The sequence below is a fragment of the Anolis sagrei genome, chromosome X (assembly GCF_037176765.1).
Source record: "Anolis sagrei isolate rAnoSag1 chromosome X, rAnoSag1.mat, whole genome shotgun sequence".
NCBI lineage: Eukaryota > Metazoa > Chordata > Lepidosauria > Squamata > Dactyloidae > Anolis > Anolis sagrei.
The window spans coordinates 9,240,450-9,267,426 of record NC_090034.1 but is presented as its reverse complement, the minus strand read 5'-3'; the positions used below and the strand labels follow the sequence as shown (position 1 = coordinate 9,267,426).

General features: G+C 43.8%; 1 protein-coding gene across 2 annotated transcripts in view; it reads right to left on the bottom strand.

Annotated features, from left to right (window-relative positions):
• LOC137097978 (mitotic spindle assembly checkpoint protein MAD1-like) overlaps positions 1 to 26,977 on the bottom strand; it is a 796,577-nt gene that overhangs the window by 523,190 nt on the left and 246,410 nt on the right. For both annotated transcript variants that reach the window (XM_067473504.1, XM_067473503.1), the window contains one exon: positions 16,657 to 16,797. In XM_067473504.1, coding sequence (XP_067329605.1) covers positions 16,657 to 16,797 — 141 coding nt within the window. The remainder of the gene's footprint in view (positions 1 to 16,656; positions 16,798 to 26,977) is intronic.

Sequence of the window (26,977 nt, the reverse complement as noted above, 5' to 3'; positions counted from 1 at the left end):
AAAGTTATTATTATAATATTATTATTAAATATATCAGCTATCTTGAAATCCTTCAAGTTCCTTATCAAGCTATAGAGACTCCATTCATTGTATAGGGTTTTCTTAGCTCAGGGACACTATGAAGTGGTGTTCTCTACTTCTTGAAATTTAGCCCACAGTATCTAGTAATTCTTGGTGGACTCCCATCCAAGTATCAACAAGCATTAATCCTGCTTAGTTTTCAAGGTCGGAAGGGTCTAGTAGGGGGTTGCAGAAGTCAACGGAGCCAAGTGAATATCCTGGAAGTCTGATAAAGGAAAGTAAATGGTTTGCCCTGCACCTGATCGGCTGACAGATCTTTAAACATACGGTAGCCTGTCTACACAAAGTTGTAAGCATCTGTTAAGCAAACACTTGCTCCAACATGAAGTAAGAGCAAGTGTGTGCCTTTGTGCGTCTCTATCCTTGGAGGGATGCCCTGTCAATAGCAGGGGCCTCTTGCAGGCATTTTTCACAGTGAACTCTCCCCTTCCACACACACAGCTTGAGCCCCTCTGCCATTTAATTCACTGGCAGGCCCAGCCTGGCCAGATGGCTCAGCGTGAAGGAGGGACAAAGCACCGACGCTAAATCCTGTGACATACGCCAACCTTTGAAGCAGAAGCGGCTTTGCCCTAACCGACATCACAGAGGACTCAGAAGGAAAGAGGATGGAAATTAATAGGGAGAAGTGTGCAGATTGGAGAGCGATTTGGGCTAAATCAGGAAAAGAATGGCCAGGAATAGTTTTTATTATTCCAGGCTCATAAAATGAATGTGATGAGACATGAATGTTAGTCACAAAAAGTAGTCTTAAAGAGAACAGTCAAGATTTAAGCACACAACAGCAGTGACAGCTTCCCTACATGCATAGTGTTGGGATTCAACCCCACACTGCCCAAGTCTCAAGTCCTCAATGAGGAACAGTTTAGTTAGCTTGGAATGTATCTAATTTCTTCCCTCATCTTTGCTTCTGCTCTCATTCTGATGGGTTGTTTACAATGGGTACTTTTCAACTGCAAGTCTTTTTAATCTGCCTTCTTCCTTCTTACACTTTAGTATGGAGAGTATGTGTTGCGTGCTTTGAGATCTCTCTCTGCTTGTGTTTCAGGAGAGATGTAAGGGCTGAGTTTTTCCCTCTCTTGAAACCTTAGAAGAGATGGGTGCTGAGAGTAGCTCAGACCCGGTTCTTGATTATTATGAAATGTAGTTAGTTTTTTATTATTGTAAATAAACATTTTGTGGTTTTCTTAAGATTAGACTCTGCATGTTTGCCTCCTAAACTCCGAATTCTTTACAGCCAGGCCAACGGCACATCACGCTCCGCATGCTGTGATCTGATGCTCAACTTTTTGTATCCTGTTTGGTTTTTGTATTCTCTGCTTTATTTTAGGGCAGTTTTCCCTGACACATAGTACCTACATTCATCCACCATACCTAAATGAGAGCGGCATAGTGCTCATTTCAAAACAATGGCATATGTATCCTTCTATCATACTTTGTCCAACCAAATTTTAGAGACAGGCTTTTCCCACATTACTATTCTTGAAACCACCCTCTTGAAATTGTTTCTATATACTGGTAAGAATGTAAAAAAAACAAAAACAAACAGAACAGTGCAGAAACTATTCCAAATAACAGAACTTTCTCCTGCCATCAACTTAATGCAAAAGGCCTACCTACTTAAACATGTATATCCTTGCTGAATGGGCAAGGGCCTCTCACACCTATCTTTCGACAAGTTAGCATTCTTCCTTGCATGGACCAACACTGAAGTCTTACCCAATGGTCACGGACTGCTTTCTATGTTTGTAGGACAGTAAATACTGTGTTTCTTCCAAAATAAGACACTGTCTTATATTTATTTTTCCTCAAGAAGATACACTGTGGGTGTCTTATTTTTTATTTAGTATGGTACAACAGCTTTAATGGTTTTTGTGACGGGTGAGAGAGATCCACAGACTGTTGCTGGTTGGTTATGGCGGAGAGAGACCCACAGTGCTGGGCAGCCACAGCTTTACTTCTTTCCCCTGAGGACACACAGTACCTAAAGGAGAGCGTCCTGCTTCTCACTTCACTGAGGATACTTTCACTTTCACTTTCTATGACTCCCTCTCGGCCTCAGCTTGCAGCATGCACAGAATGACCAGGACCTGACAGGGGGAGCTGACCATGTTAATGAGGCTGCTTGCACCTCTCCGGTCACCTTTGAGATAGCAGCCGTCATGATGGGACAGATGAGAAGGGCTGTCTGTCCACAAGAAGCCTGCAAGAAGCCCTGGCAGCAACCATGAGAGGAAGAGAAAGGTAAAGAGGGTGAGGAGGGAGGAAGAGCCGCACCTCGTCCTCTTCACCTTCCACTTCCTGGTCACCGCTAGGGTCTCTTGCTGCCAACCATGAGTGACCATGAGCGACCATGAGGAGGAAGAGGAAGGTAAAGAGGGCAAGGAGGGAGGAAGAGCCGCCCCCTCATCCTCTTTACCTTCCACTTCCTGGTCGCGGCTAGGGTCTCTTGCTGCCAACCATGAGCGACCATGAGGAGGAAGAGGAAGGTAAAGAGGGCAAGGAGGGAGGAAGAGCCGCCCCCTCATCCTCTTTACCTTCCACTTCCTGGTCGCGGCTAGGGTCTCTTGCTGCCAACCATGAGCGACCATGAGGAGGAAGAGGAAGGTAAAGAGGGCAAGGAGGGAGGAAGAGCCGCCCCCTCATCCTCTTTACCTTCCACTTCCTGGTCGCGGCTAGGGTCTCTTGCTGCCAACCATGAGCGACCATGAGGAGGAAGAGGAAGGTAAAGAGGGCAAGGAGGGAGGAAGAGCCGCCCCCTCATCCTCTTTACCTTCCACTTCCTGGTCGCCGCTAGGGTCTCCTGCTGCCAACCATGAGTGACCATGAGGAGGAAGAGGAAGGTAAAGAGGGCAAGGAGGGAGGAAGAGCCGCCCCCTCATCCTCTTTACCTTCCTCCTCCTGGTTGCCACCAGGGCAAGAAGCCCCAGCGGCTACCATGAGGAGGAAGAGGAAAGTAAAGAGGGTGAGGAGGAAGGAAGAGCCGCCCGCTCAGCCTCTTTACCTTCCTCCTCCTGGTCACGACCAAGGTCTCTTGCTGCCACGATTGAGGACGCGGCAGAGGTGGTACAGGGCCCAAATGGTGCCAACACGCCTGTAGCCAGGATTTTGATTCAGGAGGGGGGGTTAAGTTTGATTGGGGGGGGGTGACTGAGGATCTACCCTAGCAAACCTTTTGTATCATTATCCCAATACCCCCATGCATATGGAATATACTGAGCATGGTGAGCAGATCATGATATGATTAAACATAACAGTTTAAATAATGTACCAGTAAGGCCTTCTCACAGACCACCCTGTGAAGTTCGGGGGGGGGGGGGGGCTGAAGCCCCTGAAGCCCCCTCCCCCCCTGGCTACATGCCTGGGCGCCAAGTAGCCCAGGCCACCACATCATACAGTGTTCCCTTGCTATGTAGCTGCGAAACAGTGACTCCGCTGGAAATGAACCGCGAAGTAGCGAGGTAAAACTGTATATACCTGGGTTTAGCTTTAACCTTCGAAGAGCCATCCATGGTGCTGAAGCTACTTTGGGTACAGAGCGTATCCCCTTGGGGAACTCTGATAAAATGCAGAATAACATCTCCCAAAGATCTCAAATGTGACAATTCAGAAAATTACCAAGATTACAACTGCTCAAGCCCACTTCACACAGGGTCATCTTCTTTGAAGCAAAGTACAAGCTGACCTTGTTACAAGCAATGGGTTCATAAAAGCTTCAACACTGTGCTGTGATGTCTGCCATTCCCAAAGAAAAGGAACCTCATTTTAAGTTCAGGATGCTCTCTTGTTACCAAGAAGGAAGAAGATTTTGCGCGTCAGCCTGCGGAGCAATTCCCAGAGAGTTATCTGAATAGACATTATACAATAGACATTACAGTCTGCCGCAAGCCTCCCTGCCACAAAAGCTATAGCAATTTTAATTAAATTGCCTTTATGGCACAACTTCAGTCAGTTTAACACACTGCAGAGCCATGTGAGTCTTCCTGTGTTTCTCAGTGATTGGAGTTTTTAAAGGAAATGTTCAAATAAGTGTCGTGATTCTCAACATGATTTGGTCCACACACAGACAGAAGGAGAGGCGATGCCAGCACACATGCATTGCGTACATACGCTGTCGTCTTGAGAAAAACCACAATCTCAGTCTCCTTGGCTGGATTTTGGTAACACACACTGAGAGTCAGAAAGCAAAAGAGTGTTGTGAGCCTCAATTTCAAAACACTGGCAAGAAAGTATTACAGTCTAAGATCAAGTCAATTAGTCCATGGTAAAAACAGGACCAAAGGGAACAAGTGGAAGGGACAGACAAGTGTCCGGTCCAGAGCCAAAGCCAAATAGCAGTATGGTAAGCAAAGAGTTTGTGACCACAAGTCAGGAGTCATAGTGCAGGAGCAGTCCAAATTCAAACAGATACACGAGAGACGAGGTTCTAAGGTCCAGGCATGGATACAACAGCTGCAGCCAACAATCAGATAACACATTGCAAACCCTTAAATCAGTGTATTGTCGAAGGCTTTCATGGCTGGAATCACTAGGTTCTTGTGGGTTTTTTCGGGCTATAGGGCCAGGTTCTCTAGAACATGGCCCTATAGCCCGAAAAAACCCACAAGAACCCTTAAATCAGTATTTCTCAATCTAGGGGTCGGGACCCATGGGGAGGGGCACAAGGGGGTGTCAGAAGGGTCGCCAGACACCATCAGAAAAAAATTCTGTTGGTCTTGGGGGTTCTGTGTGCCAAGACTGGTTCAATTCCATCGTTCGTGGAGCTCAGAATGCGCTTCGATTGTAGGTTAACTATAAATCTTAGAACTACAACTCCCAAATGTCAATGACTATTTTACCCAAACTCCACCAGTGTTCACATTTGGACATATTGAGTATTCGTGCCAAGTCTGATCCAGATCCATCACAGTGCTCTATGGATGTAGGTGAACTACAACTCCAAAACTCAAGGTCAATGCCCACCAAACCCTTCCAATAATTTCTGTTGGTCATGGGAGTTCTGTGTGGCTCAATTACATCGTTGGTGGAGTTCAGGATGCTCTTTGATTGCAGGTGAACTATAAATCCCAGCAATTACAACTCCCAAATGTCAAGGTCTGTTTCCCCCAAACTCCACCAGTGTTCACATTTGGGCATATTGAGTATTTGTGCCAAGTTTGGTCCAGATCCATCACTGGTTGAGTCCACAGTGCTCCCTGGATGTAGGTGAACTATAACTCCAAAACTCAAGGTTGGTTTCCACCAAACCCTTCCAATATTTTCTCTTGTTTGTGGAAGTTCTCTGTGCCAAGTTTGGTTCAATTCCATCCCTGGTAGAGTTCAGAATGCTCTTTGATTGTGGGTGACCTATAAATCCCTTCAACTACAACTCCCAAATGACAAAATCAATCCCCAACCCCAACAGTATTCAAATTGGGCGTATCGGGTATTAGTGCCAAATTTGGTCCAGTGAATGAAAATACATCCTGTATATCAGAGATTTACATTATGATTTGTAATAGTAGTAAAATTATAGTTATGAAATAACAACGAAAATAATGTTATTGTTGGGGATCACAACATGAGGAACTGTAAGTTGTAGTGATCAGGAAGGTTGAGAACCACTGCCTTAAATTCCGCTTTCACAGCTGATCCCGACTTCTGGGCTTCTTCTCAGCAAGCTGGGCTGATCTCCTCAGCTGAGCCTTTGAATCTAGTTCAACAGCCAGCCTTCACTAAGCAAACCCTCATCCATGCTATCCATGACAAGAGGTAACTAACTATCTCAGCCATCTGTGCGGACAATTTTTGATTTTGGAGCATTCTGAATTTCCAACTAAGGGATACTCAACCTGTAGTGCACCAAACATGATGTACACGGAAATACTTGCAAACATTCTGCAAAATATATTGCTCAGAAATCTGAATTAGTGCGCCTGAAACACAGATAGGAAAGGAAAGCAGCCAGAAGTCAAAGGGTGATGGGGAATTTTAATAACCACCACCACGTCAGATTACACAAAGAAGCCATTGAAATCCACCAGCATGTGGACAATTTCAACAGAAAGGAGAAAACCATGAAAAGGAACAAAATCTGCCTACCAGTATTTAAAAAAACTCTCAAATCAGGACAGTAAATAAAGAGCAACACTCAAAAAACAAGGGAATTCCTGGCATGGGCCAACTAACACCTTCCAACAAAGGATTCCCCCAGGTCGGAAACAGGCAGGCTTTGAAGCTGCAAGGCCATTCAGTGCTAATCAAGGTGGCCAACTGCAACATTCACACCTGGCTCAAGGAGACAAGATATTGCATCCCAGATCAAGAAACGAGACCATAAGATTAAATCCACCACACTGGACAAACAATCCTTGTTTATTGATGAAAAATTGGTTACAAAAGAAAGGTAAATGCAAAGTCAAAAAGCCACAATAGAAACACAGCAGTCAGTAGAAACTCTGAACTTGAGCAAAATTCCAAAAACCACAATACAAGAACCAGGAACCTGTTAGCCTCTTGCTAACCATGAACTTGAAAACTAAAGCCTCTGGGATTACCGGCCATGGAACACAGGAATTTTGCCAAGGCACAGCCACAGTCCCAAACGTTGCTTGGTCTAAAGAGACACCCGGCAGGAGGCCCCTTAAACCAAAGAAGATATTCTTTGAAACGCCCCTTGGCTTTGAAGCCTGGGCCTGTCTCTCCTGTAAACGATTTGACCTTCGTAGAAACTGTGAAACATTTCTGTCTCTAACTATCTGTTCTCTTCGGTCCTCATTAAAAAAACCCAGGTGGAGAGATATCATGGCTAGCTTCCAAAACATTTTCCTCCAGCTGTTCAGTTTCACTTTCCTCGCCGCTGACCTCAGCATCAACAACAGATTCCACACTGTCAGGGAGAGCTTGCTCAGTTGGAAAAACTATCAGAGAATCTGGTTCACACAGATCAGGATCAGGCTGAACCCCAACACAAGAGTTCTTTCTCCCACCCTGGACATCATTCCACAGATATACTAACCCCACTTGCCTAATTTCCAACTGACCTCACAGACTCTGAGGATGATTGCCATAGATGTGGGTGAAACGTCAGGAGAGAATGCTTCTGGAAAATGGCAATTCAGCCAAGTAAACTCACAGCAACCCGATTTTTAAAACTTTTTTTAATGTCCATGAAAGGAGCCTGATAGTAAATTAAACTTAAACTCCATAGTTCATTTAATGGCACAGTGCTGGGTGGAATCCGGCTTAGTAGCCCAGGGTTCCACATCAAACAAGCAATTAAACCAACATTATATTGAATTCTCACAAAAGCACGCTGAGCAGCAAAACGCGATGACACACAATAAGGAGCAAGCACTATTTCTTAGGCATTGTTCCTGCATAGTAAGCGGCTGGATTGGATGACCCTTGTCACCTGTGACAAATTTATGAGTCTATGAACTGTGGTAACTCACACTGGTTCTTTTTTATCTCATTTGATGTTCTGGCTGTTATATGAATTGAATGTGTCAAAATATTTCCAAACACAGCTCATAATGTTTTTTTCCCCCTGTTTAACTTAGAATCATTAAGAACTTCAACATTTTCTGCATCTAAGCAAATTGCTTTCTTCAACTATTTTCTGCCTTATGGTCACCTGCTGGCTCTCTCCCTTCAAAGGAAGCTGACCAAGAAAAGTATGCGGTGATAAGAATAGATGCATCCATTACATTTTGGGGTATCCCTGAAGAAAAGAAGGCATATAGAGCAGGCATGGGCAAACCCAGGCCCGGGGGGTGGATTGGGCCCCTTGAGCTCTTTTCTCTCACCATCCTATCCTTTCCTTCCTTCCTTCCTTCCTTCCTTCCTTCCTTCCTTCCTTCCTTCCTTCCTTCCTTCCTTCCTTCCCTTTTTTCTTCCTGCTTCCCTCCTCCCTTACTTACCTCCCTCTTTCTCCCTCCCTTCTTCCCCTTCCACCCTTTCGTCCTTCCTTCCCTCCTTCTCTCTCTTTTTCCTTCCTTCCTTCCTTCCTTCCTTCCTTCCTTCTCTTTTGTCTTTCCTTCTGTCTCTCTTTCCCTCCCTCCCTCTTTCGCCCTCCTTCCTTCCCTTCCACCCTTTCATCCTTCCTTCCTTCCCTCTTTCCTCCCTCCTTCCCCCTTTTCCTTCCATTCTTTCCTTTTGTCTTTCCTTCCATCTCTCTTTTCTCCCTCCCTCTTTTGCCCTCCTTTCTTCCCTTCCACCCTTTCGTCCTTCCTTCCCTCCTTCTCTCTCCTCTTCCTTCCTTCCTTCTCTTTTGTCTTTCCTTCTGTCTCTCTTTCCCTCCCTCTTTCTCCCTCTTTCCTTCCCTTCTACCCTTTCATCCTTCCTTCCCCCCTCTTTCCTCTCTCCTTCCCCCTCCACCCTTTTCCTTCCTTCCCTTTTGTCTTTCCTTCCATCTCTCTTTTCTCCCTCCCTCTTTAGCCCTCCTTCCTTCCCTTCCACCTTCATCCTTCCTTCCTTCCCTCTTTCCTCCCTCCTCCCCCCTCTTTTTCCTTCCTTCCTTCCCTTTTGTCTTTCCCTCCATCTCTTTTTCCTCGCTCCCTCTTTTTTTCATCCTTCCATTCCTTTCTACCTACCTTTTTGTCTTTCCCTCTCCCTCCCTCCCTCCTTCCTTCCTTCCTTCCTTCCCTTTTGACTTTCCTCATTCTCTCTTCCCTCCCTCCCTCCCTTCCTCCATTCCCTTCCACCCTTCCTTCCTTCCTTCCCTTCCACCTTTCCTTCTCTTTTTCCTTCCTACTTTCCTCCTGGGGAATGTTTAGTTGGGAGAAGAGAAGATTGAGAGGGAACAGGAGAATCATGTTTCCAGATTTCAAAGTGCGTCCCATTGAGGAGGAGCAGGAGAGGGAAAACTGACTTTCTGCTGCTCTAGAGATCAGGGCACAAGGGAGCAATGGGTTCAAATGGCAGAGAAAGAGATTCAACTGAAAAGATTAGGAAGAACTTCCTAATCTTTTCAGTGTTTTGATTGTGCCTTCTTGCATGGCAGGGGGGTTGAACTGGAGAGCCCTTGGGGTTTTGTTCCAACTCTGAGATTCTAGAATGCTCTATGAGGAGTAGGCAATACGGGGTCTAACGGAGACACTTTTTCCTCTCCTGTCCACCATCTCCTCCTGACCAAGGCTAACCCTTTTGGGATTCAAATGTTTCCTGTCTTTCCTTCACTTACTTGGTATTACTGCCGCATACCAGTACTGCCATCTGTTGAGGAGTTATGAAGGTGGAGGCATTACTTTTCATTCAACCCTCGTATATACCACTTAGACCTGCCAAGGCTTTTGACTGGAAGTCAGAGGTCTTGGTCTCAAGGCAAAATGCCCCAAATACACACTGAAATCTCCCTTGAGGCAGAGATCCACTTGGCATACTCTTTCCTCTCCTTAGAGGGAAAAAATAATATTTGATTTCAATAGCGCAATCTCTGCTGCTGCACTTCAATTGCTTTAAACCTGATTGCATTATTTATCCCATTTTTCAATATGTTATACTCTCAGTATTATATTTGGTTTTGATTCACGTGAGCCACTGGCTGCACGAGGAGCTTAAGAGCAGAATATAAAATCTATTACATGCTAAATGCTAACTAATAATGCTAATGACAACACTTGCAAAGTAAGCCAGCGAGCAAATTATATATTTTACATTCAAAAGTGACAGATTAGCTCCAAACATTTCCAAGGTCTGCTGAATTCTGTTCAGCGGTTCGTCTCTGGGGGAGGGGGGAATGGCAAGCTTTCCTTCCACACTTTTGCACGGTTTACCTGGCTGCCAGCACATGCCACTTCCCACCGCAGGTACTTGCCACCTGTCTAGCCCTCGGAGCTGAGAAAAGGGCTTGCTAACACTCCAATCTGAGCACCTGACAGACTCCTAGAGACCAGCGCACACATTTGCAAGCCAGGAGACCAGCACTGCCAGATAGAATGCAGTGGAATATGTGAACAAGACCCAAACAGCCCATGCCGTATGTCTTTGGAGACTGGGAAAGCAGGGCTGGGGAAACACATACAACGCATTTCGACTTTCCTGACAAAACAAGCAAGTTTAGAGGTTGCTCAAGCGGAAGAATACACACATAAATCCTCGGTTGCGGTTTTCAGGCCACATCCCAGGAGAGGCCCCACATTGCATTTGAGATTTGACCTGACACAAAGATTGGCTTTGGAAGAAAAACTAAAAAGGGGAAGGTCTGAGAAACAAGGTCCAAGGAAGCGACTCAGCACCAACAGACAGAATGCAAGTGTCAAGAGAAGCAGCTATTGACTCCCTAGATAAATATATCTGGAGGGCGACTAAAATGATCAAGAGTCTGGAGAACAAGCCCTATGAGGAGCAGCTTAAGGAGCTGGGCATGTTTAGCCTGAAGAAGAGAAGGCTGAGAGGAGATATGATAGCCATGTATAAATATGTGAGAAGAAGCCACAGGGAGGAGGGAGCAAGCTTGTTTTCTGCTGCCTTGGAGACTAGGACGCGGAGCAATGGCTTCAAACTACAAGAGAGGAGATTCCATCTGAACATGAGGAAGAACTTCCTGACTGTGAGAGCCGTTCAGCAGTGGAACTCTCTGCTCGGAGTGTGGCGGAGGCTCCTTCTTTGGAAGCTTTTAAACAGAGGCTGGATGGCCATCTGTCAGGGGTGATTTGAATGCAATATTCCTGCTTCTTGGCAGGGAGTTGGACTGGATGGCCCATGAGGTCTCTTCCAACTCTTTGATTCTATGATTCTGTGATATTATCCAATTTTCATTTAAGTTTTAAAGAGATACAGGGATCTGTCTTATGGTTATTTTTCTGAATACTGACAGTACCTGTTGCACTTTGCCCTTAGCATCAACCAGGAATCCAAAATCAGTAGTAAAATAGTTTTTTGAAGAGAGTAAATATAGGTAAAGGTAAAGGTAGTCCCCTGACATTAAGTCCACTCATGTCTGACTCTGGGGTGTTGTGCTCATCTCCATTTCTAAGCCGAAGAGCCAGCGTTGTCCGTAGACACCTCCAAGGTCATGTGGCTGGCATGACTGCATGAGAGTAAATATACAAAGGGAAAAATCACCAGAAAGAATGAGAAAGGCAAAAAGGTCCTCAATTTGTAAAAACCAACCAAGCTAGTGAGGATTAAAACACTTAAAAGGCAATAGTCCAAATAATCCAAATGGTGAAGGAAAACAAGAATTATAACATAAGACTAATCCGAGAAAACAAAAATCAAAACATGAATATGAATCCAGAGAAAAACATAGCTATAGGAACTTCTTAAAACATGAATCAAAACTGCCAAGCACTTGAACTAAAACATGAACTAGAAGCAGGACTTGATATGCTTACTTTTAAGCAGTGTTGCCTGATCTGAAATCTCAGTGAGACAATCTAATTTAAGCACTGCAAAGCATGAACACATTTCTTTGACCTTGAGGTTCTGGCTTGTGAAACTTTATCTGCGCTTCTATCTCACGGATTCTTTTGGATTTCCTGCATCTGATGTTATTTTCCCTCAGATCCAGTCTGATATCCCCGTCTAACCCAGGTGTTCTTGGTCTGCCACATCTTTATCAGTGATTGTTAAGCTCCTTGTGGACAAAGGGACATCTCCCTGTCTGTTGGGAGTCCAAAACAGTACCACTTTCAAACTCCGTCTCACAGATAGAATCTTGCTCTGAAGTCCCACATTTCCCTCATCAAAAGAACCATCCAGCACTCTCCCCAGTCCCCTCATCTTCTTTTATCTGAATCACAAAAGTACCAGATGTTAGTGCCAGCAGATGTGCTACAGCTATTAAGGGTTAAAGAAATGGTAAGAATGCCAAGTCGGTGTATTTTCAGGCCACAACACAAGATCAACCCTCCTGCCTTGGCCCTCCACCAATAATCTATTGGGAGAAGACAACTAGAACGTATGGCACTTGACGTGTGGAAACCGCGAGGCTCATAATTAACTGATTAGAGCACATGCGGAGTTCCCATACAACATAAATCTCTGTGTGTAAAAAATGCTGTGGACTATTGAAGGTGTCAGCTTGAGTCTCCCCTGCAAATCTCTCTTCATTAATGCTTCATGCTGCGCCAAATGCATCGTAATGAAGCTACTGTGAATAGAGTTACATTCATGGAGACATGTTACTGATGTTAACCATTTCAAAGCCAACTTTAACGTCACTTGCCTCTCAAAAACAGTGGCAAACCCTGGTCAAGGGGTATCAAATTTTGCTTACGGTGAACAAAACCCCATGATTTTCTTTCGGCTAGATGGGAAAATACTATAGAATCATAGAACCACTGTGTTGGAAGAGACCATGTGGGACATCCAGTCCAACCCCCAGCCAAGAAGCAGGAAAATAGCATTCAAAGTACCCCCAACAGATGGTCATTCATTCATTCATTCATTTATTGTACTTATACCCCGCCCTTCTCACCCCTGAGCCTCTGTTTAAAAGCCTCCAAAGAAGGAGCCTTCACCATACTCCAGGGCGGAGAGTTCCACTGCTGAACAGCTCTCTCTCACAGTCAGGAAGTTCTTCCTCATGTTTAGGTGGAATCTCCTTTCCTGTCATTTGAAGCCATTGTTCTATTGAGTCCTAGTCTCCAGGGCAGCAAGGAAACTTGCTTCCTCCTCCCTATGACTTCCCCTCACTTCTTTCTACATGGCCCTCATCATGCCTCCTCTCAGCCTTCTCTTCTATAGGCTCAACATGCCCTGCTCTTGAAGCCGCTCCTCATAGGGCTTGTTCTCCAGACCCTTGACCATTTTAGTCGCTCTCCTCTGGACACATTCCAGCTTAGAGTCAACATCTCCCTTCAATTGTGGTGCCCTATAAATTGGGATGTTCCACAAGCAGATATTCTATGGTAAACAACCTTATGAAACAGTGCCATTTGTGTTCATTACCACACTGCCGTGACATTTAGTTTCATCTACGTTCTTTAGCGAACTCATCACACCATCAAGAGACTACCAAATGTTGATGGATTCCAATTCCCAACATTCCAAGCTAGTATGGCCCGTGGTCAAGGATGATGGGAACTGTTCTTCAGTGTTGCAAACTTTCCCTATTACAGATCTAAAAGGAGATATCTTGTTATGTTATGGGGAGAGGGAAGTAAGTATGAAAGAATTACCATTTCCATCATTTTGTGTTTGGTTCTTGATTTCTAAAATGGTCAACTTTAAGAGCTTTTTTTGCACATGAGATGTTGGACGTTTGCAGAAAATGTTCTGGGCACAACTGTCAAATTTTCATCTCAGGAATCTGACAATTAAGTAACAAAGTGCGCTCGCAAGAGGGTCAAAGGTCTGGCACAGTAGCAGACCCATTAAGACGAAAATGCAACTTAACCAGGACTCTCCTCTCCTCATGATAAGATGGAAGGAAATAGAAAATATTTGACACAGCAGAGCTCTCAAACAGAGCACTTTGTTATGGTCCAGATGGATTGTATATCAGAAGCAGTTCCTCTGGGGCATTAATCTTTTAGCTTTGATTAGTGAGCTAACTGTTCAAAATCTTCTGGAATATTTGCCATTGTCTTATTAGATATAATATTTCAGGGAAAAACAGAATAATTTTGACCAAAATTCCATTCTTTGTCATACATATCCACTATCCAGTATTCACAGCTATGCAGGCTGTTAATTAATGTCAAAAGCAAAATGTCTATTGAACGGAGACTGGGAATCGAGCCGGGGAAGGAGGAGAGGACAGGTTACACCGCAGACTACAACCTGCGTCACCCCAAGAAATGCACCACAAGGAAAATGACATTTTAGCTTTATTATAATGTAAATTAGGAAAGGTACGAAAAGAAAGATAGAGATGTATGAAAGAAAGGCAGTAGTTAGCCTGTGTGAAAAGCCTGCTAAAGAAAATAAAGTTTTTTGACTTGAGGAGCAAATTAAGACATTTGGGAAACCAGCTGTATGACACCTCTGTTATCTATCCTATAGCACAGCGTTTCTCAACCTGGGGGTCGGGACCCCTGGGGGGTCCCAAGGGGGTGTCACAGGGAACACCAAAGACCATCAGAAAACAAAGTATTTTCTGTTGGTCATGGGGGTTATGTGTGCAAAGACTGGCCGAATTCTCCCATTGGTGGGGTTTAGAATGCTCTTTGATTGTTGGTGAACTATACATTCCAGCAACTCCAACTCCCAAATGTCAAGATTTATTTCCCCAAAAATTCCACCAGTGTTCACATTTGAGCATACTGAGTATTCATGCCAAGTTTGGTCCAGATCCATCATTATTTGAGTCCACAGTGCATTCTGGATGTAGGTGAACTACAACTCCCAAATTCAATTTCAATGCCCAACAAACCCTTCCAGTATTTTCTGTTGGTCATGGGAGTTCTGTGTGTCAAGTTTGGTTCAATTCCATTGTTGGTGGAGTTCAGGATGCTCTTTGATAGTAGGTGAACTATAAATCCTAGCAACTACAACTCCCAAATGTCAAGGTCTATATTCCCCAAAACTCCACCAGTGTTCACATTTGGGCATATTGAGTATTTTTGCCAAATAATAATGTTTCCGATCCATTATTGTTTGGTTCAATTCCATTGTTGATGGAGTTCAGAATGCTCTTTGATTGTAGATGTACTATAAATCCTAGCAACTACAACTCCCAAATGACAAGGTCTATTTTCCCCAAACTCCACCAGTGTTCACATTTCAGCGTATTGGGTATTTGTGCCAAATTTGGTCCAGTGAACAAAAATACATTTTGCATATCAGATATTTACAGGACTATTCATATGGGGTCACGGCATTAGGAAGGTTGAGAACTACTGCAATAGGACATCTTACACTAAAGGCAGACAATAATGAAAAGAAAAAGCTACCTGGATGACGACTGGCTCAACAACAGTCCATGTGAAAAAGATCTTGGAGTCTTTGTGAACAACAAGTTAAACATAAGCCAACTATGTGATGCAGGAGCTTAAAAATCCAATGGGATTTGGACTGTATCCAAAGGATCAAGGGAAGTCATGGTGCCTCACTATACTGCTTTGGTTAGACCTCACCCAGAATCCAATTCTGAGCACCACAATTCAAGAGATATACTGATTCTAAGACGGAAGGTGTTCAGAGGATGTCAACTAAAATGATCAAAGGTCTAGATACCATGAGTCCCCCTGAGGAGCATCTTAAAGAGGTGGATCTGTTTCACCTCCAGAAGACAAGGTTGAGGGGAGGCATGATCGCCTTGTTTGTATATTTGAAAGGATGTCATAAGGAAAGGTAAGCAGGCTTGTCATCTGCTGCCCTGGAGACTAGGACGCAATGGAGCAATGGGTTCAAATTACAGGAAAGGAGATTCCACCTAAACATGAGGAAGAACTTCCTGAGCATACGAGCTGCTCAACCATGGAACTCTCTGCCTCAGTGTGTGGTGGCAGCTCCTTGTTTGGAGGCTTTTCAACAGAGGCTGGATGGCCATCTGTCAGGGGTACTTGACAGCTCTGGTTACATCCCATATAGACTACTGCAACGCTCTCTACGTGGGGTTGCCTTTGAAAACTGCCGGGAAGCTCCTAATGGTGCAACGAGCGGCAGCCAGGTTGCTATCGGGATTAGCACTCAGGGAGCACACAACTCCTCTATTGTGCCTGCTCCACTGGCTCCCAGTCTGCTAATGGGCACAATTCAAAGTGGTGGCCTTAGCCTATAAAGCCCTAAATCAGTGGTTCTCAACCTGGGGTCCCCAGATGTTTTTGGCCTACAACTCCCAGAAATCCTAACAGCTGGTAAACTAGCTGGGATTTCTGGGAGTTGTAGGCCAAAACCATCTGGGGACCCCAGGTTGAGAACCACTGCCCTAAATGGTTTCAGTCCGGCTTACCTATCCAAACGTATCTCTCCTTATGAACCATCTAGGACTTTAAGATCATCTGGGGAGGCCCTGCTCTTGATCCTGCCTTCCCCGCAGATGCATTTCACAGGGACGAAAGACAGGGCCTTCTCAGTGATGGCCCCTTGGCTATGGAACACCCTCCCCAGGGATATAAGATCGTCTCCTTCCCTTCTAACATTCTGCAAAATGGTTACGATCTGGTCTTCAAGCAAGCTTTTTCTACTGGAACATAATTAGAGGTAAACGAATATATGGAATGACTGACGATGCAACTGGACAATGATTTTAGCAAGGAGATGCCGAGAATCTTGTTTTTACAGATATATTTGCTTTTTATATTATATTTTAAATGTTGAATTGTTTTAATAATTGTTTTAACTGTATTTTGATATTTGTTATGGCACCGAATCACTGCCGACTATGAACCGCCTTGAGTCACCTCTGGTTGAGAAAGGCGGTATACAAATGCGATAAATAAATAAGTAACACTTTGTGCTTTTTATGCATAGCGGGGGGTTGGACTGGATGACCCATGTGGTCTCTTCCAACTCTATTATTCTAGATAGGGGAGATACACTACAATTTGGTCATCTGCAGGACACTTTGTGGCTTAAGCAACAAACCATGGGTAACAGAAATGTGGCTTACTTGGATAAGCAAACCCAGATGTCTATCTCCTTAAAGCACAAACCAAAGATGAGATGGGACGCTACGCAATGCACACCGGGATTCCGCATTACCTCTATTTCAGCACAGTGCGCTTCTACCCTTTGCACCATTTCCTCAGCCTCCCGAACGCGGAAAGTCAGCTGGGGAGAGAGCTCTGATGGGTTCAGTTCGTTGTCGTAGGAATCCAGGATTGCTCTCATTCCATCGCGTGCCTGTTGCAATGAAGAAAAGGAAACAACAGCTTTTTACTAAGCAGATCCAGGCTGCATGTTCTAGCTGCCAGAAAAGCAACGTTTTCATTCCTTTCCTCCTGGGAGAGAAGGCTGTTTTCCTGCTTTATAGTTCTGCCTCTACATCTCTGACACTACTGTTGACAATTCTAATTAAACAAAAATATTGGAATGGGGAATACATTGCCTTTAAATAAACTCTTCATTAGAAAGCTATGTGGTTCACAGAGGCAGATTCACATGTGTTGCCTCCTCTGCCACATAAAAAATACACAGCGAAAAGAATTAAAAACAGAAACAGTACAAAGCGAAATGGCCTCTTTGGTATACAATCGGATTCAGAAAAGCATCAACATGTTACTCAGGAGACAGGAGCTAAAATGAGCACTAAAACAGATTCCAGTGAGCATTGTGTACTAACACCGCAGATGCAACGCTTACCACATCAAACAGGATTTAGATGGCCTGCTACATAACACAGAGTGAAGTTTTAACAACATTTCCATCCACAATTTGACAGCAGCTGCATAAAGAGTATGACGAATCTACATCTATTTCATGAACTATTTTAGATCTGTATATAGCATAAGATTCAACCAGTTCACCAAAGTTCCTTAGCCTAAGATGAAATAACTAGCATATGAACTGACACATACATGTATATTCTCTTAATCCAGCATTCCTCAACCTGAGGGTCGGGACCCCTGGAGGGTTCGCAAGGAGGTGTCAGTGAGGTCACCAAATCCATCGGAAAACACAGTATTTTCTTTTGGTCATGTGTGGGAAGTTTGGTCCAATTCTATCATTAGTGGGATTCAGAATGCTCTTTGATTGTAGGTGAACCATAAATCCCAGCAACTACAACTCCAAAATGTCAAACTCTATTTTCCCCAAACTCCACCAGTGTTCACATTTGGGCATATTGAGTATTCATGCCAAGTTTGGTCCAGTGAATGAAAATACATCCTGCATATCAGCTCTGAGTCCACAGTGCTCTCTGGATATAGGTGAACTAGAACTCCAAAACTCAAAGTGATTTGCCCACCAAACCCTTCCAGTATTTTCTGTTGCTCATGGGAGTTCTGTGTGCAGAGTTTGGTTCAGTTCCATCGTTGGTGGCGTTCAGAATGTTCCTTGATTGTAGAAGAACTATAAATCCCAGCAACTACAACTCCCAAATGACAAAATCAATCCCCCAACCCCACCAGTATTCAAATTTGGGCATATTTGGTATTTGTCAAATTTAGTCCAGTGAATGAAAATACATCTTGCATATCAGATATTACATTATGATTCAGAACAGTAGCAAAATTACAGCTATGAAGTAGCAGCGAAAATAATGTTATGGTTGGGGGTCACCACAACATGAGGAACTGTATTAAGGGGTCACTGCATTAGGAAGGTTGAGAAACACTGTCTTTAAGGAGTACTTGTTCTTTATTCTGCTATCTGATGGAGCACTGTGTGCCTTCTTTTTGTGGATTAATGCCCTTAAGAGCTTGGTTAACCTCTCAGTTAAAGCAAGGGTGGGAATCACATGGCTCTACAGGTGTTGTTGAATAGCCGATCTCAGCATCCACTATCCTAGCTTGGGCTACCAGGACACGAGATATACCAATGTCAGAAAATGACATAATTCTGAAGCCTAGAGATACAGCTGTTTTCCAACATGTCAGTAGATCAGTGGTTCTCAACCTGTTCCCAGGTATTTTGGCCTACAATTCCCATATATCCCAGCCAGTTTACTAGCTGTTAAGATTTCTGGGAGTTGAAGGACAACATATCTAGGGACCCACAGGTTGGGAATCACTGCAGTAGATGTCCTGTTTGTGCCTATTATCCTTTCGCTGCCAGTTGTAATTCAACTATGAATGTCAACATACATTTCTTGATATGGAAGACCTTAATGTGGACTCTAAATTATGGATACTAAAGGTACTTAACAGATTACAATAAATGTCTAGTGCAGTTTTTTGTAACATTCACAACTTTAACCACCACACTGGTTCTCAGGTATTGGGTTTTAGCAGCTCATGATCTATATTACAAGTCTCACACTCAAGGCCCACAGGTTGGATGTGGCCAACCATGTCATTATAAATGGACCTCCAGATGCTGGACCATAACTACTGTGTTCCTCATCACTAGACATAATGACTAGAGTTGATGGGATATGATGTCCAACTTTAAAATGTCCTTTGACTTTTCCCCCACCTCAGAATCACAAATGCAGTTGGCTTGCAATTCCCAATATCCCCAGTCCACATGTAGGGTAATCACAAGTGATGTTTTCATTCAATAACATTTGGGGAACAACACCGGGTAAAATTAAAGAGCACCAATTGCTACATTAAAAATTTGACAGTTGGCTCTCTATAACCACAGATTCTCCATTCATATGTCCCATCTCGAAGCTTACGATCTTCTGGGGAGGCCTGCTCTCGATCCGACCTTTGTCCCTGTCCCCTCTCCCCCCCCCCCCGGTGGGGATGAGAGACAGGGACTTCTCAGCAGTGGCCCCCCGCCTGTGGAATTCGCTCCCCAGCGAAATTAGGTCAACGGCTTCCTTCCTTTCCTTCAGGAAAAAGTTGAAGACGTGGCTATGGGACCAGGAATTTGGATAGAAGGCTGACAATAAAAATGATGATAATGCTATGGAAGATGGACTATGGACAGGCTTTGGATTACGTTCTTTATCATAGAATTCAAACTTAGACATGGCCAACCAACTCAATTTGCATTATTTTAAATGGTTTTAATGTTTTATTTATTATGTAATTGTTGTTTTATCTGTTTGTATATGGGGGGGCATCGAATTGTTACCAACTGTAAGCCGCCCTGAGTCCCCCTTTGCAGGTAGAGAAGGGGTGCACAAATATTTGAAATAATAATAATAATAATAGTAATAATAATAATTCATAGATTCAACAGTCCTTTGAAGACAGCCATTAAACAGATGGGGCTCTCGATGAAAATAAGGAGACTTCTAGATACAGTTGTTCATGACTGGCCTAACGTGTTAGCGTTTGAGAAGAAGAACCCAAAAACCAGTCACTTAGCATTACTATGTAGTTATCTCTTCAGGAAGCTGCACTGAAATTATGAGAAACCAAGCAACTGTTAATTGTGAGCTACAATACACAACAGTCTCTCTGGGGCCATCACCTTTCCTTCCTTCACAGTTGGCTGGTTTTCCAGATGTTCCTCAGTAATGTATAATATCCAGAGAAACAATACCAGCTCAGATAATCCAGTTCCCTTGCCAAAACTTCTGCAGATTGGACAGCAAAAACTCCCTCTCTGTAGCCTGTCAAAACTCCAAGAAGGACCCTTTGTGATCTCAAGTCTTTTTTCTCACTAGTGTCCTATGAATTATTGAGAGAAATCTGTTTCTCTTTGCCAACCTAACAGCACCGAAATGCTTCTCCTGTACGCTTCCCCTCAGGGGGAAAAGCCAGTCAGGAGAAGTTATTAATTTATTTTGCCCGTATAGGAAGGATCTCAAAAGGAATTGGCACCTCTTCCACTCTACCCATCCAATGAAAAAAAAATTGCACTTCAGAAATCGTACCTGTAAGGCTAACAAATCTATAACCCAGCATTTCTAGAGTCAAGATTCTGGGGCCGTCTCCAACCCGGCTGTCAAAACGTCAAATGTTTAATAATCTACCAGGCTGAAGAAGGGCATATAAATTCAGTGTGAAAAGGAAGGTGGGAATACCTGCTGGAAATGTTATGGATGTGTTCAAAACACTTTTGGAAATGAAAGGTCAAACTGGAGAGGTTGGTGATGGCTCATCGGATGAAACCAAAGGACAGCTTCAGGCAACAGAAAGAGAGTTAATGAAGGGGAACAGGGAAGGTGGGTGAGGGTTGGACAGGTAGATCGGGCACAGCTACCCCAAAATGGACATTTTGCTTCAAAGTGTCCACACAAATTAAGCTACGAAAGGGTTCAACGGGTCAACGTGGCCTACCATGTGCGGAAACTTCACACTTCCCAATTTCGATGCTGCCTAAAGAGACTTTACTCTCAAACTGCAGGAGTCAAGGATGTTTTCAGGAGATACGTCTTCTCTTGTGGCAGCCCCTGATTGATAGGCAAGTCTTTACTGTAAAGCTGCCAAGCAGATGAAAGGTCCATCAACCCAGGCAAGGCATTTCTGCCATCATCAGCTTTGACACTAATGCAGGCCTATCACAATGTCAAACAGTCCCGCAGACTCCCTCCACTTCCCTCAAAGAGCAACCAATATTCTCAACTAAGGAATTGAATGTTGCTTTCTTGCAGCAACTACTCAAAACATCACTAACTTTAGGAGAAAAATGGATCATAAACTGCCACTATTAACCAGAAGGTGAAAAGGCAATTAGCATCCAGCAAATGCACGGCAGAAGGGCTAGATAAGCCAGAGTTTGGATCTATTCTGAAGCATCCTTTTCAAGCTCACACATATTTGACATTTCTGGTCATATAGTTCTTTCCAGCAATGCAGTCAGGAAGAACATATATAGCAGTGGTTCTCAACCTTCCTAATACCACGACCCTTTAATACAGTTCATCATGCTGTGGTGACCCCCAACCATAACATTATTCAGTTCTTGTGGGTTTTTTAGGGCTATATGGCCATGTTCTAGGGGCATTTCTCCTGACGTTTCGCCTGCATCTATGGCAAGCATCCTCAGAGGTGAGGTCTCACCTCTGAGGATGCTTGCCATAGATGCAGGCGAAACGTCAGGAGAAATGCCTCTAGAACATGGCCATATAGCCCGAAAAAACCCACAAGAACTGAGTGATTCCAGCCATGAAAGCCTTCGACAATACATAACATTATTTTCATTGCTACTTCATAACTATAATTTTTCTATTGTTACGAATCATAATGTAAATATCTGATAGGCAGGATGTATTTTCATTATTACTTAACTTTCTCCCTGAGATTCGGCCATGGGGGGGCACTCCACCCGTCTCTAAGTCCTGCCCTCCCCCCAGGCCCATCCTCCCTAGCCCTCCCTCACCTTCTCTCCTCCTTCCTCTTCCCTCTTGGATCCAAACCTCACCCCCATCACTCCCGTCTCTTCCTCCTAAAATGGTGGAGAGGGCAGAGGGGATGAGGCTAATTGACATCACCACCTCCCTCCAGAGAAGAAGAAGAGGCCTCTGGGAAGTGAAGGGTGTGGGGAGAAGTTAGCAGTGTCTTGGTTCCTAAGACAATCGGAAATATGTGTTTTCCGATGGTCATAGGCAACCCCTGTGAAAGGGTCATTCGACCCCCAAAGGGGTCGCAACCCCCAGGTAGAGAACCACTGATATATAATAAGAGCACAAACAATAACCAGGGACAATTTAAACTCATTATGCTGGACAACTGGATCTGGTTTGTAGTAAGAAGGATGCTTATTTTATTTTAATGTTAAAATCAATCCGGTTGGAATCTAGCGCGCTATACTTTTTAAAAAGCAACACAAAGTTGTGGTCCTTGATCCCTAACCTGCAGAGAGAAGTGGCACTTTCTATTTTTCACTCTCTGAAAAGATAATATATTCCCGTATATCTCTGTTTAACACAGTTGGTCCAGCTTTTCCAAACCAATGTCACTGTATGGGGAGAGATCCTCTTCTATGGGAAAAACTCTTTCCAGAGAGGAGAACTGGGACAACTAAATCCCTTTTAGCACTTTATTTTTATCCTTTTGGCATTTATTTCACATGCCAGTAAGGTAATGTTCAAGATCCTGCAAGATAAGACTCCAGCAATATATGGAGAGAGAGTTACCAGATGTACAAGCTGGGTTTAGAAAAGGCAGAGGAACGAGAGACCAAATTGCCAATATCCGCTGGATAATGGAGAAAGACAGAGAGTTTCAGAAAAACATATCTTTCTGTTTTATTGACTATTCTAAAGCCTTTGTGTGGATCATATTAAATTGTGGCAAGTTCTTGGTGGTACGTTTGGGAATCCCAAGTCAACTTTCCTGTACCCTGAGGAATCTGTATAACGACCACGTAGCAACAGCAACAACAGACCACGGAACATCAGACTGGTTCAAGATTGGGAACGGAGTACGGCAGGGCTGTCTACTCTCATCCTCCCTATTCATTCAGTATGAAGAACACATCATGCGACATGCAGGGCTTGATGAATCCAAGACTGGAGTTAAAATTGCTGGAAGAAACATGAACAGCCTTAGATATGCAGATGATACCACTTTGATGGCTGAAATTGTGGAGGGAGTGAGGAGCCTTCTAACCAAGAAAGTGCAAAGAAGAAAGTGCAAAAGCTGGGTTGCAGTTGAACATATAAAAAAAACTACTAAAATGATGGCAACCAGACTGATTGATAACTGGAAAATAGAAGGAGAAAACATGGAAGCAGTGACAGACTTTGTATTTCTAGGCGTGAAGATGACTGCAGACGCAGACTGCAGCCAGGAAATCAGAAGATGTTTCCTTCTTCGGAGGAGAGCAAGGACCAATCTCGATAAAATAGTGAAGAGTAGAGACATCACACTGGCAACAAAGATCCACATAGTTAAAGCAATGGTATTCCCTGTAGCAGGCCTGTAGGGAGGGGGTGGTTTTAGGGGTTCAACCCCCCCCCTGAAATATTTCAGATTTTTTTAAAAAAAACCTGGTTTACTCATGAATTTTAACTGGTTAACCAAATCCCCATGCTAAGTCTATGAGATGCAAAAAATTAAGAGTCCCTCCAGAACTGTAAGCACTATCTCAAGCAAATATTGACAATTTATTCACACTGTCATTACTTGCAGCAATAGCTGATGTAGTGAAGCAACCAAGTTGGGTGTGTGTGTGTTGAATGCTCTCATTAAGGAGGCCAGACTTGGTGGAGGTGGTTGACAGGGGCGGAGCTGCAGCCTATGGAAGGTTGCTCTGCCCCCTTCTGTGCTCTTTGCTTCAGCGTGAGCTAGGAGGCAGGTTTCAACCCCATCCCACCCACAAATTTTCAAACCCCCCCCCAAATTTTCAACCCCCCCCCCCAAATTGTTAACCCTCCCCGAATTTTTTTTCTGGCTACGGCCCTGCCCTGTAGTAACCTATGGATGCAAGAGATGGACCATAAGGAAGGCTGGGTGAAGGGAGAGACATTTTTGAACTGAGGTGATGGAGGAAAATACTGAGAGTGCCTTGGACTACAAGAAGATCCAACCAGTCCATCCTCCAGGAAATCATGCCCGGTTGCTCACTGGTGGGAATGATATTAGAGGCAAAGATGAAATACTTTGGCCACATAATGAGAATACAGGAAAGCTTGGAGAAGAGAAGGATGTTGGGGAAAATGGAAGGATAAAGGAAGAGGGGCTGACCAAGGACAAGACGGATGGATGGTATCCTTGAAGTGACTGCCTGATTTTGAAGGAGTTGGGGGTAGCTCTGGTGTGGGCTGGTCCAGGAGACGATGAAGAGTTGGAAGTGACTGAATGAATAAACAACAACACCAGCAAATCCCTCTTTTAAGATCTCCTTTTAATGACATAGCCTCAATTTCTATTCTCCATGAAGTATATAAAGGCACACTGAGAAGAAAAACCTGTAATAGAAAAACAATACCTGAGCAATTATATTTTATTTTCACGTCCATTACAGTCATCGAGCCCTCTCTTGCATTCGGCCCCTTTTTCCAAGCTGCCCATTTAAACCCTTTAAAGGATGTGCGTGATATTTGACAGTGAGTTTCTAATTAGTTGTAAAATACACACACCAAAATCAATGGAAACAAAATTAAAGTTACAAATCTAAGTAAAGTCAATCAGATGTCTGGGGAAAACTTGTTCCTGAGGTAAAGTTTATCTAGTGTCATAATTTTATTGAAATCCTTTATCTTCCTATTGACTTTTATGGTTTCCAGCGAGAGGCTAGAGTTATCATTATTAGCGCCTCCGTGTTGCTCGCAGGGCCAAAGAGGGACTTTCCCCTTTATAAACAAGCTGTAATTGTCTGCTTTATTGATCAATAAATCTCTAAACTGACTCACTTCACCATGCTTCCATTATATTATGTCTTCTGCATCATTTTCCAAAGGAAAATATAGTGGTTTCCCCCCTTCTCTTTTCTGGGTTTTTTTTTCCAAGGGAGATTGTTTTGTCATTAGCTGTAACAGAAGAAGGAACTACGCTGGTTGGCTTTCGTAATGAGTTTTTAATGACAAATTCTAGTCACAGTTAAATCTGCTTTATTTCTACATGAGTGAACTTCAACTATTAATCCAAAGGCAAACACATAGCTCACTGGCTCTCAGAAATTCAGCACAGGCAGAAGCCCAAAGCCCCCTGCTTCAGAAAGTTCAATTGTGATGCTATTTTCCACCCGATACTTCTTTCACGGGATAGAAACAGCCCCGGCCCTAGCATTAAACTTGCAATTTGCTTAATTAACAGTGGTTTAAAGGGAATACTAATAGATTGTTTCATTGCTTTCAAAAACCGAGAAATACTGTTCAATCTGCTCCTTCAGATTACCAAGTCCAATTAGCCATGAAAAATGAGGCATTTTCCACAAGAAAACTAAAACGCCTGGTTTCCATGCTCAACGGCAAAATCATATTTGAAACCAGGTTGCTGTGAGTTTTCCGGGCTGTCTGGCCATGTTCCAGAAGCATTCTCTCCTGACATTTAACCCACATCTTACTTACTTAGGCAACCCCTCGTTGGTCGGGGTTGGCTTGATGTGCCTTCCTCTTGCCATGTTTCTCTCTTTCGCCCTCCATTCATGCCTCTTCAAATTCTACAGCACTGCTGATCACAACTGACCTCCAGCTATAACGCTCAAGGACCAGGGCTACCCAGTTTTCGGTGCCTATATCAAAGTGCTCCAGCAGTCACCAGCCAATCCCTCTCCAATGCCAGAAAAACAGCTTAATGGTGTAACATTAGAAAATGTTGAACATTTACACCACCTTGACAGCCAACTCTCCACGAAAGTCAACATGGACACTGAAATTCAACACCGCCTGAGCTCTGCGAGCGCAGCATTTTTCCAAATGAAGCACAGAGTGTTTGAAGACTGGGACATCCATGGGGATATCAAGGTGCTTATTTATAAAGCCATTGTCCTCCCAACCCTACTATATGCCTGTGAAACATGGACTATCTACAGATGTCACATGCAACTCTGGGAACAATTCCATTAGCATTGCCTCCGAAAAATCCTGCAGATTTCTTGGAAAGACAGGCAGACAAATGTCAACGTGCTTGAAGAAGCAAAAACCAACAGCACTGAAGCGATAGTCCTCCACCAGCAACTCCGCTAGAGCTGCCACGCTGTCTGAATGCCCAACCACCATCTCTCAAAGCAGTTGCTCTACTCTGAACTCAAGAACAAAAAGCAGAATGTTGGAGGACAGGAAAAGATATTTAAATATGGGCTCAAAGCCACCCACATCTATGGCAGGCATCCTCTGAGGTTGTGAGGTCTGTTGGAAACTAGGCAAGTGAGGTTTTTTCCCTACTTCCAGGAAGGAAGCAGCCAGGCTTTGAAGCTGCAAGACCATTCAATGCTAATCAAGATGGCCAATTGCAACATTCACACTTGTCTGCCTTCAACAGACAAGAGCTCTTTCCTCCACCCTGGACATTATTCCACAGATATATAAACCTCACTTGTCTTGTTTCCAACAGACCTCACAACCTCTGAGGATGCCTGCCATAGATGTGGGAAAAACATCAGGAGAGGATGCTTCTGGAACATGGCCATGCAGCCTGGAAAACTCACATCAACCCAGTGATTCTGGCCATGAAAGCCTTCGACAACTCATATTTGAAAATTACAACTAGTCTTGACACCCCAAAGACAAAAGGAGTGATTCTGCTGTGGATCAAAAGCCTTTGAGATGGCTGATCAAGCAGGACAGAGATACAGAAGTCAATGTAGGAAGAGAGCTGTTTACTACAGGAGACATGCTGAGAATCATGGACAACTATGGCTTGCCAGTTTCATCCAGGTATTCGTAGCAAGGTTCAGAACAGCCAAGAATATATTCTGCCCAAAGCAATATGGCTTGGGGGTCGGTAGCAAGAAAAAGAATGCAAGAGAAGCTCCATTATGAGATATTCCAACAATGAAGCAAAGAAAAAACCCCAAAGGTTAGCAAAGCAGAATAATATACAACAAAGAAATTGGACTGTTCCAAAACTGTGGATAA